Source organism: Pelodiscus sinensis, chromosome 2, assembly GCF_049634645.1.
Source record: "Pelodiscus sinensis isolate JC-2024 chromosome 2, ASM4963464v1, whole genome shotgun sequence".
Taxonomy (NCBI): domain Eukaryota; kingdom Metazoa; phylum Chordata; order Testudines; family Trionychidae; genus Pelodiscus; species Pelodiscus sinensis.
The window spans coordinates 101735251-101747337 of record NC_134712.1 but is presented as its reverse complement, the minus strand read 5'-3'; the positions used below and the strand labels follow the sequence as shown (position 1 = coordinate 101747337).

Here is a 12087-nt window from a genome sequence, read left to right as displayed (position 1 = left end):
AAAAACAGCCCTTGGGGTAGGGCTAATGTTAGGATGGGTGTGTACATCAACTAGGAGTACATTTTCAAGTGTTTCTATTTTCCTTTGTAGGCAGGTTCTTCAAAGATTCATAGGTGTTTTTTTTTTTTTTTTAAAGGGACCCATGTATCAGCTATAGAGACCTGTAAATCCGCAGCTATCCGCTTTATATCCACGGGTACCTGTATTGCCGAATGTGAATAGGAATATCCGAGACTCATTTTTGCAAATACAGATGCGGATACAGGTATTTGTATCTGCATAGGGCTCTAATCATCTAGTATGACTGCTGGTATAATATGGGCCTCCAAATTTCATCCAGCTACCCCTATATTTAGCCCAATAACTAAAGCACATCATCCCAGAAGTCACCAAATCTTGATCTGAAGACATCAAGAGATGGAGAATCCACCACTTCTCTTGGTAGTTTGCGCCAATGGTTAATGAGCTTCATTGTTCAAAAGATATACCTTTTATTTTTAATTTGAATGGTGTAGCTTCAGCTTCTAGCACCAGTTCTTTTATACCTTTCTCAGCAAGATTAAAGCAACTAAATAACCAAGAATTCTAGTGGCAGGTATGCATTAATGACAATGGGGCAAACAGCCTGGCTGGGCTCCTGAGCAGAATGGAGCGGAGGGGTGCCCTGCTCTGTGTCCCCAGAAGGGGTGGGGCCTTGGGTGAAAGGGCTGGGGCTGTGGCTCAGCAGCCCTCAGTGCTGCCCAGAGAGAAATAGGCCTTCCCCAGGCAGCTCTCAGTGCTGTCCCGGGCATGTTGCTCTGTCAGCAATTTAAAGGGTCTGGGGCTCTGGCTGATGATGCTGCCGCAGTAGCAATGGTGGGACCGGAGCTCCTGGATGCCTTTTGTATGACTGGGTCCTAGGACAATTGCCCCCTTTGCTTCCTGCCCCCACCTCTGCCAGCGGGCCTGATTAATGGTATAGTGCCCTTCTAGCCTTTGGGCATCTGCACATAATCACTTTGCGGCTCTTGTCTCAAGTGCTAGCTAGACAATCTCGTAGTTCCAGGAGGTGCATCATCCATCCCCATTATAGCTAGAGGATGTTGCTGAGATATAGGGATAGATAGGTGGTATCCTGCACTGTTATCTATTCGGAGGGCAGTCTGAGAGGGATCACCACTGTGCAATATTTCTCTCTCTCATGGAATACTATGTTTTGTTTTTGTTTTTTTTTAAATGCAGCACCTACTGTAGCTAACTTTAGGGAACATATGAGGGCTCATGGATTGAGAACAGCGAATTCCCTCCTTTGGCCTTTTCCTGGCTGGATAGCAAGGATTGATTTTGTGTGTTGTGGGGTTGCAAAAATGGCACCAGAAATTGAGGTGATATTGAATAGGGGATTTCTGTGTTTTCCAGCCACTTTGCTATGAAGGCTTTTACTTACAGGTGACATACACTCTCTCAATTACTATGGTAACAGAGACTGATCTCTCTCTCTCTCCTCTCTTGTTTTACAGTTTTTTGCTGGGTCCATTATAAGTGTGCCTTAGAAGACCTTTTTTCCCCTTTTTTCTCTATCAAGACACTGTTCTCTGAATATTTTTCCCATGTGAGAGACACCCTCTGTCTCCTAAAATAAATAAGATCTTTTTTATTATGGAATAAGAGACAATGTGTGATACATAGTTCATCATCATCAGAAACTGACTGCTTTAGAAACCAAGATTCTAAACAATTCAGGCCAACAATATCAGGGCAGAAGTTACAAAATAAAAAGCAATGCTCCCATTGCTGCTGCTGTTTGCAGTTTGTGCATATCTATGCTCAAGAGATTCTATTGAACAGAATCTTTGTTCGTGTGTTGAACTTCCAAGCAAAGCGGAGTACAATAACTGATTGCATCACATTTTACCTGAAGGCATTTCAGTGCCATGCAAGCTGCTTTCTGTAGGTGGAGGTCAGGCTGTGTTAGTACTTCACAGTAGTAAATTAAAGCCTGGAAAACAGAGAAGGACACCAGTTAAGATGTTTTATAGCTGTGTTGAGCAGAAAAGTGAAAGAAATGTATGTACAGGCAGTCCCCGGGTTACGTACAAGATAGGGACTGTAGGTTTGTTCTTAAGTTGAATTTGTATGTAAGTCGGAACTGGTATATATTGTAGGGGAAACTCTAGCCAAACATTTCTCCAGAGCTCAGTTTTATTCTCCCACACCTCACTTCCCTCAGTCCTTTATTCTCAAGCTGAGGTGTCTGCTGAGAAAAGCCGCTCCGCATCTCCCTGGTCTGCTGGGGGGAAGCAGCTAGTGCGGGGTTGCCTCACCCCGTTTGTAAGTAGGGATCCGATGTAAGTCGGATCCATGTAACCCGGGGACTGCCTGTATTGCTACATTTCCGAACACAGAAAACCAAATTACCTAACAACATGGATACAGGATTGAAAAGTTAAAATAATCACACTTATTGAGTAACTGGATGGTTCTGGATAGGATAGTGGGGAATGTCACTGGTTGAAATCCAGCCCAAGTTTTGTGGGCTAATAGTCGTGGTCCAGTCCTTGGCAAACAAGTGTGCTAATTAATCAACAATAATTAGTACCCTTGATGGCAGTTTCTCAGGCCACAAAGCGAGTGGGTCCTGGAGACTAAACTGCTGTCATTCCTTTCAAGGTTGTCCCTCCAGAGCAGGGGTGGTAATGGCTTTGGGTCACTAGTAACCTAGGCTGGATTTGAACTCAGAGAGTGAAGATGACTATCACAAAGCTATCAGGAGCTGTTAAGTTCAGAGCCCAATGTTCCTTCCAGTTTATTGCTAAGCAAACAAGAATCCATGTTAGCTGCAAATCTCAAGAGTAGGTAGCTCCTAGTGAATTCCAGGGTGTTTTGATACATGCACCATGATGTCTCTTCCTTGTGGTAGTGAGCCCAACATGAATGGAGTAAGCCTGTGCTAGGAGAAGGGGACACTTGTACATGAAAAATTAGGTGAGGTAGCACAGTTGGGAAGTGAGGGAGAAAACAATATAGGGGGGCAGAGGAAGATGACCAAAGGGAGAATGAGCCTAACTGGTGCCTCTCAACCCTTTTCTTATCCCTTTCTTTTCATGTAGCCATTTCCCCAGTGACACTAAGTACCCTGTATTCACCCCCTCCACAATCCTTGTACAGATTATTGTGAGGTATCAATTGAAAAATTAATAACTGACTAATATTCTTGTGTGTAAACATGTAAAGGTACATGCTAGAATTATGACTAAAGTGTGTTTACACCAAGCAGAACCTAGGGATTGGTAAACAAGTCTGACTCTGCACTAGAAAAAGGAACATATTTTTCCCTCCCTGGGAGTTACTTGAAAGACAATGAGAATGCATTTACATATCGCATAAAAAGATCCATCAAGAGTGGAAGCAAACTTCACACTCACAAGTGAGGTAGGAGGTCCAGGTTGTAATTGTCAAAGAAAGGTTTTTTGCTCTATAAAGACTGGGGTGGGGGTGGAGGTGGGAGGTGGTGGGATGCTGAAACTCAAGTGATAAGCAGTTGAATCAACTGCTTGCATACAGTTGTTCTGTGTTATAAAAGTGTACAGACTAAGGTATTTTATGAAAGCATATGCCTCCTGGGTAATTAATATAGATATCATCATGAACGCTATAGAAGGTATTATTGATACCCATTGATATTAGGCTTTCCAGTCTGGGGGAAAAACAGGTTTCTCCTAGGCAGAAGAGACGGCAGCTGTTTACCTGTTGTGATGAGGTGTTCATCCCACACAAGTCTTGAAAGGGTTAAGGTATGGTAGTTGGGCCCATTAACTGCATAGGCCTCAGTAATGCTTAATTAAAGATGAAGCTCACTTGAGCAGGAACAGGCAGGGCTTCTATAAAGTTAAGACCAGAAGGGGGCTGTAGGGGCAAACAGTCTGTACTCACTCCCTGGCAGAGGGAAGTTTGTTAGAGATTGCATGATATGGCGAGAAGCCAGAGGAGAAAGCACCATAGGGAGCAGAGGAAGCTCAGACAGATGATAAACCCAGAGGATAGAAGGAGGGAGCAAGACAGAGCCCAGGAAAGGAGCAACCAGGTGTGGGAAAAAAACAGACTATAGCTCATGGCCAAAAGGAGAATGAGCATAATTCTGCTCTGTGAGAGTCTATGAGCTGGAACTTGGAGTAGAGGGTTGGCCCAGGTTCCCCTACCAGGCACTGGGGAAGTGGCACAGGTGGAAGTCTGCCTAGAACAGCTTGTCCAAAGCTTGGAAGGGGAGAATTACAGGCAGTCCTCGGGTTACGTACAAGATAGGGACTGTAGGTTTGTTCTTAAGTTGAATTTGTATGTAAGTCAGAACTGGTACATATTGGTAGGGGAAACTCTAGCCAAACATTTCTCCAGAGCTCAGTTTTATTCTCCCACACCTCACTTCCCTCAGTCCTTTATTCTCAAGCTGAGGTGTCTGCTGAGAAAAGCCGCTCCGCATCTCCCTGGTCTGCTGGGGGGAAGCAGCTAGTACGGGGCTGCCTCACCCTGTTTGTAAGTAGGGATCCGATGTAAGTCGGATCCATGTAACCCGGGGACTGCCTGTACTTGGCATCACTCACTCAACCTATAACCTATTATTCCTACATTTGTTTTAGTTACTAAAATGTGCTCAGTGCTGTATTTAAATGAAAGGGTATATTTCCCCCACTGAAGTGATAGGTTTTACGTTTTTAGAACAATTGAACCTTATTGTTTCTCAGAGTGCAAAAGAGGGCTGGATATTATAGAATACACAATTTTGGGGGGGAAATTGGGACTAGAGGCTTGTTGGGGTCACTTTGCTGATTGTCATCAAGGCTGCTGGGGTCTGAGCTACTGAACAAGAGCTGTCTAACACAGACACTCAGTGAGCCTTGATTGGCTGGTTGTGAGTAGCCCAAGCTGGGAGCTACAACAGCAAAGCACTGTGAGATGCACCTATTGCTTGCAGGGCAAATAGTGACTCATCTCACTGGTTTAGAGTACCTCTCCTCCTCCTCTCCAGACCCATCACAGCCTCTTCTTGTTCTGCCCCCTCCTCACAACAAAGGTAGTCAAGAATGAACTTCCATTGGGATAACAGCAGAAATGGGGAAGGATATTGCAAATAACAAAGGTCTAACCTCTCCCTCTTTCTTTCCTTCTCCTTTCTCTTTAGTTCACTTGTTTACAATGCCGTAATGTATTACTTCACTAGGGACCACCAAAGCTAATTCTTGTTTGTTCATTGGCAATTTCCTTCCTCTAGAAATCAGGGACACTGCCCTACTCTTATCACCTTCAGTGCAAAATATCAGACCCATCTCTTTTCAAAAGGGAAGTGCTTGAAGAATGGTCCAGCAGCATTTCAATAAATTACCAGGCACCCACACGAATGTGAAACATGATAGAGGATTGGCGAATACAATGTCAAGTGAACAGTTTTAAATTAGTGATCAGATATTATTGCGACAGGTATTGTACAGACATACCTGCTGCATGCGTACATATTGGGTGTGTCTAGACTACATGGCTCCGTTGATGGAGCCATATAAACTAGTTTACCCGACAGTCAATAAAGCGGGGATTTAAATAATCCCCGCTTCATTAAAATAAAGATGGCCACCGCGCTGTGCCAACAATCAGCTGATCCGCCACAGCGCCGCAGTCTAGACGCATATCGGTCGACAAGGGAAGCCTTTGTCGACCACTCCCTTAACTCTTGTCGACTGATACGCGTCTAGACTGCGGCACTGTGCTGGATCAACTGATTGTTGGCACAGCGCAGTGGCCATTTTTATTTTAATGAAGCAGGGATTATTCAAATCCCCACTTCATTGACTATGTTGGGTAAACTAGTTTACATGGCTCCGTCAACAGAATGATGTAGTCTAGACACACCCATTATGTAAGAGTTGGAGAAACAAGATGGGTGAGACAATATCTTTTTTTGGACTACACTCTGTTGGTAAGAGAGACAAATTTTGTGCTCCTCTTCATGTCCAAATAAAATAAATCAAATTATTTTTACTACTTCACCCATCTTGTGTGTCTAAAATTCTGGGACCAACATTCCTAAAATACCACTGCAAGACTCTCTGAAAAGTTACTTTACAAGTTAAAATGTGATTATATATAATCTTTTATGCTGTAAGTTGTTTTTGCAGTTTGGTTTGCGTCCTCCATCTCCTACCTTCTCCCTGAAATGCTTGTTTTCTGCTGAAGCTAACAAGAGTGATGTCACAGCCTCGCCAACTTCATTTTTATTTTCTGTCAGAAGTAAAGCCAAGGACCTCAGTATTTCCTGCTGAGGTGGAAGACTGCTGGAGGTTAGCTCAGAGATATTCTGTAGCAGTTTTTCATCTCTTAATGTCTGCAGCTTCTCAACCACTGAGGCTAGAATGTGAAAGAAAGAGATGTCAGTATTCTCCTTTTGTTTTTGTATTATCCCCATCAATTATGTTGCCCCTTTCCACTTACAACAGCTCTCCACAGGCACAAAGGAAAGTGAAAAATCACTGCTTCACTGAGTTACCAGCATTTCTGTGCTCCAGCTTGGGCAATGTTTTGCTCTTTGAGCTCTGCCTCCCAGCTACTCTTGCTGAGAACTGGCCTACGTTCTCCACAGAAGTAACAGATGTGTTAAATGGAATGTTAGGAATCTTATTCCCATCATAAAGTGAGGGTCCAGTCATCACATTTTAACTGATGGTAGGAAACCTAATCAGTTACTGTAGCAAGGAAACTTGAATAGCCTAGGGGATAAAGTTGACTTCAAGATGTGTTTTCCTTTGGCACATTCTGTATTTAAGACCATGACTCTTGAGTGGCATTTACATAGAGACTGATATCTGATGATAGTAATAGTGATGTTATATTGGTCATTAGTTTGTTTTTGGGGGGGGGGTGTTTATTTTAGAAAAGTGACTAGATTTAGTGCTCATGAGTGAGTGTTCAATAGCATTGGCTTCAGCTAGTCATAGTGAGAGCAGGCTTCATGCAAACTTCTCCACACAGTCCAGTGGAAGCACGACCTGGGGAGGCCTATCAATCTCTCTATCTCTGTACCAAGAATGTCTTTACCTACTGAACATTTCTCCTATTGGCTTCCTTTGAGTAAAAGCTTGCAGCTACACCAAGATCAGCTACACCAAGATAGGCTATGCTGTCGTCATGCAGAACAGAGGATTGGGAGGAGTCCCTCAAAAGCCGTTTCAGATGGATCACATTACCCAATGAAATTCACATCTTCAGCAGTAAAAGTCTATGGCACTATCATCTTGGGCCCAAGAGGTGCCAAGCAATGTTTCCTTTTCCCCCCCCCCCATCTATGTGGAGTAAATGTTATGTGCGCTGAGGCATGTGTGGCTGTGCACCACCCACAGATACACATGCTGCTGGCTGTGAGCGCTCTGCTAATCAGCTGGGCGGCATTTGGATCTCTCGTGGGTGGTCTCCCAAGCACTCAGCTTACAGGGAACACTGGTGCCAAGTGTCAGTTTCTGGGCTGAGTTTACAGGCCAGGTCCTCTGAATTGCTGAGTGGTTCTTGCAAGGCACAGAGTTTGCTCATCTTCCTCAAGCACTTTGCTCAGCACTTCACAGACCCAGTCCAAAGATTAGGATGGGGATAAAGGAAAGAGTGAAATCAGTAACAGCTGGGGGCATTCAGCACCTTCCAAATTTGGGGACCAAGCCAACAATACCATCCAGCTCCTAAATATTATTTTTTACACACTTGTTTTATTTTTAATACTAATGAGCATGTATGTGTATTGGGGGGAGGTGTCAGTTGGAAATACCCACACCTTTTTTTTCAATATGCATGTGTTCCACTGAAATCATATTCAAACACTCCAGGCAGCTGTTTCCCTCTTCCATGTTTGTTAATGGAAAAAAAAAAAAAAACAAGCCAAGGACCAAATTATTTTCATCTGCTACTCAAAAGCACATTGATACATTAGCCTTCTACCAGCCAGAACTTAGACACTATACCTTCTTTTGCAAGTTGCAACAAATAGCTTCCAAGGTCGCTAATGCTGTTGCTGGCAAAATAATTGTAATACTGAAAAACTGTGAGGATTTCAGAGGACAGACTGGAGGAGAGGACTGGCTCCGTTCGGTCGAGGATCTGAGACACCAGGGTTCTAAATACTACATGCAGCGAGGAAAAAGACACAGGAACATTGTATTAACAAGAATAAAAAACTGCAGACAGGCAAAACACTAGAGTTGACTCAATTCGGCATGTCTTAAAACATGAAAAAGGCAGAACTTAAACCAATGCCATTTCCCAGCATCAGTATTTCTCATCTTCATTATGGGCAGCATTGTCCTTTGTCCATCTAGTCCTCCTCGTTGTAGGTATCTGAGCTCTTCCCAACCATTCATAGATCCCATCCTCATGAAATCTTGTGTGGCAGGGAAGAACTATTGCCAACTTACAGAAGGGAGAGTGAATAGATTGTGCCTTGCCATATACCACACCGTGGCTACGTCTAGACTGGCATGATTTTCCGCAAATGCTTTTCACGGAAAAGTTTTCCGTGAAAAGCATTTGCGGAAAAGAGCGTCTAGATTGGCATGGACGCTTTTCCGCGAAAGCACTTTTTGTGGAAAAGCGTCTGTGCCAATCTAGATGCGCTTTTGCGCAAAACAAATCTGAGCTGTCTACACTGGCCCTTTTGCACAAAAGCTTTTGCGCAAAAGGACTTTTGCCCGAACGGGAGCAGCATAGTATTTCCGCAAGAAGCACTGATTTCTTACATGAGATCGTCAGTGTTCTTGTGGAAATTCAAGCGGCCAGTGTAGACAGCTGGCAAGTTTTTCCACAAAAGCAGTTGCTTTTGAGGAAAAACTTGCCAGTCTAGACACAGCCCGTGTGTCTGCGGCTCTGTCAGGAACTGAAACGTTCTCTCAAAGCCGGCACACCACCCTGTTCATTAGACCATCCTTTCTCTCCACCTGATGCCATGCATTGTTCAGTAGAAGGCCAAATGCTGTGTCAAGTTGCACCACTCTAACACCACTGAAGTCAATGAGATTGTTGAGGGGCAGGACTTAGCCTGCAGCAATGATCTTTTGCCTAGTTCAAGTTGATATGCAGAATTTCTATTGACATGGGTGAGAATCTGGCAGGCAGAACAGGCAAGAGAATGAGATCAGCAGTGCAGAAAGAGAATGTTCCCCTATATTTGACTAAACAAATACACTGTGTGTCAAGTGTCAGAGGGGTAGCCATGTTAGTCTGAATCTGCAAAAGCGACAAGGAGTCCTGGGCACCTTATAGACTAACAGATTTATTGGAGAATAAGCTTTTGTGGGCAAAGACCCACTTCTTCAGATGCATGTGTAACTGTGTGTGTTTATCAGAGCTAGTCTTTTTTTATATAAAATCCTGTGGACTTTAAACCAGTTAATTCCTTTGTTTGCTATTTTGGTTTTTACAAATTGTGGCAAAAAAACTTTAAATCAGTTACTTTCAGTTAAGGTCTCTGTAGAATTGAAGAGGTGTAACTGAAGGTGAGAGAAACTTGGCCTCAGCATATTGGCATTTTTTTTCAGAAGCCCACTAGTAGACATATTCTGACCGATCTACCTTGACTTGTGGGTAGATTTTTTTTATATATATATATATATAATGTACCTGTTTCTGCAAGTCCTGGGCACTCTTCATTCACAGCTGTGGCAAAAGAGACATCCAGCTGCTTTATCATTTTGTCTGCTGAGGTATGATATGCTCCTGTAGGACCAGTGCACTTAGACCAGAAAGACAGCAGTGAGAGCTTTTTATGAAATTCTGGAATTGCTGGAGGGAGGAAAAAAATTGTTGCAATAACGTAAACAGGTAGAGGAATACTTGTTCCCACCCTCCTGCTGAATAGGTTTCCCCAAACCATCAATTTCCCAGTGCACAGGAAGTGCTAGCTCTGTGTTTGGCTTCCCAGACTAAAAATCCAAGGGTATGTCTAGACTACAGGCTTTTGTTGACAGAGGCTTTGTCCACAGATACTGTCGACAAAGCTTCTGTCGACAAAGCAAGTCGCTTTGTCTACATAAGAGTGTAGACGCAAAGGACAGTGTAGATGCAATAACGCCTTCTGTCGACAGAACTCTGTTGACAAAGGCGTTATTCCTCGTAGAATTATTGCCGTCGACAAAACTGCTGAGTTCTGTCAACAGAACTCGGCGGTAGTGTAGACGCAGGTATAGTTTTGTCAACAAACATGGACTTTTGTCGACAAAACCCTGTAGTCTAGACACATCCCAAATGATAAAAGCAAGCTTGCTTTTGATCCAGTATTGGAACTGGAAAATGGTTCTTTGATTACCATTAAGTGCCAGAGATGTGATGTGATGATCTGAACACAGGACTGGGAACCACTGACACCAGAATTCTACCCCAGGTTCTGGTACACTGTCCTTCTGGGGCAGCTCCCCTAACTGCTTTGCCTCTTTTCTTAATTGGCAAAATAGTGCTAACACTATTTATCTGCCTACTCCACTGGGTTTGTGAGGGTTACAAATATTTGTAAAACTCTTCCAAGATGCTATAGAACTCCAAAGTGTTAGTCAATAATGGTAATGAAAAGTAGCCTTCTAGACAAATTATTCAGAGACTGTGTCATGCCTTTGATCCTATGAGCTAGATCTCCTCCAAATCCCATTTTGGACAATGAGAGGTGGTGGAAGAATTTGACTACTCAGAGAAGACCCCTCACCAATTGCTTTGGCAATGTCCTGTGCTACTGCAGCCATCTGCTTTTGGTGTGGCAGAGGAAAGGAGTCACACTGGAAGTAGAGAGCACGTCTCTCTCCTTAGCCTGCCTTAGCCCAGTGTGAGGTCTCCTGCCATCATCTGTTGACTGACACCAGGTTAGACGGTGGTATAGAGTCTATCTGCAAATGTCTGTCAGCCTTCAGTGCAACTGAATTTACTAAGTCAGATAACTTCTTAGGAAGACTTATACTCACTTACACACACGTCCAATCTTTCCAAACGGCAACCAACACACACACACACACACACACACGCGCACACACACATGCGTCCAATCTTTCCAAGTGGCAACGTCCTACGCTGTTACCTACCTTCAGTTACAGAAATGATGTTGCCCATATTCTCACTGCTGATTTCTGCCAGGTTTCCTACTATTACAACCTGCTTGGACAGCTTATCCAGGAGGTTTCTTACAACGAATGGAGTTTTACCGGAGAACACAATTTGCTAACAAAACAAGGATTAAAAAAAGTTACTGAACCCTACTAACAGTCCTGAGGACACTTCATCATGCTGAAATTGTCTGATCTGATGTAAAAACTGTTGTGATAAACTGGTTGTATAGTAGTCCCCCTTGAGAACGGAAGTTGTTTGTAAATCTGAACACAACATTATGGTTGTTCTTTCAGAAGTTTACAACCAAACATTGGCTTAATACAGCTTTGAAACTTTTTTTATGCAGAAGAAAAATGCTGCTTTTCCTTGATTTTTTTTTTAAAGTAGTTTGTGTTTAACACAGTGCTACATTTGCTTTTTTGGTACCTGGAGCTGCTCCCTGATTGCATACTTTGTGGTTGACAGATTGGTGGTTCTTAACTCTGAGGTTCTATTGTACAGTATCCCCTTAAAGCGTCTGATGCTTGTATGTTTTGCAGTGGTTGCACACTGATTTTTTTAGAGGCTTAATTTTTATGTATAGATACCTAACTAAAGTACCTAAATCCATTTATAGACACCTAAATACACTTTTAAATACTGAAGAGCTGCTTTACGCACTTTGACTGGATGGAGCATTAGATCATTTAGTCTGACCTTCTGCATGACATGTGCAGCCCACAGAATTTCATGCTGTTACTCCAGTATTGAGCCCAATACCCTTCCTTATTCCACAGGGATGGGATTTAACTGTCTAAATCAGAAAGATGTCAGAAGCAGGCCTAGCTTTTCATTGTAGCAGGAGTGAGCCTGTGGCCATTAGAAATAGATGTTTACTATATCTGCTTGGGAGTGGAGAGCCAAATGCAGTAAATGAGGCTTCAATCTATTCCAATACAATAGGAAAACACTGATTTTTCTCTAAAGCAAAACACAAAATCCTGGGACAAGCTTTTA

The 12087-nt window shown here is 43.1% G+C and overlaps 1 protein-coding gene across 3 annotated transcripts in view; it reads right to left on the bottom strand.

The window, feature by feature from the left end:
* The window catches only part of RIPOR2 (RHO family interacting cell polarization regulator 2), a 113952-nt gene that overhangs the window by 7430 nt on the left and 94435 nt on the right, over positions 1-12087 (bottom strand). For all 3 annotated transcript variants that reach the window (XM_075921135.1, XM_006134000.4, XM_075921133.1), the window contains 5 exons: positions 11067-11202; positions 9622-9783; positions 7971-8129; positions 6170-6372; positions 1895-1978 (listed from right to left, as the gene is read on the bottom strand). In XM_075921135.1, coding sequence (XP_075777250.1) covers positions 1895-1978; positions 6170-6372; positions 7971-8129; positions 9622-9783; positions 11067-11202 — 744 coding nt within the window. The remainder of the gene's footprint in view (positions 1-1894; positions 1979-6169; positions 6373-7970; positions 8130-9621; positions 9784-11066; positions 11203-12087) is intronic.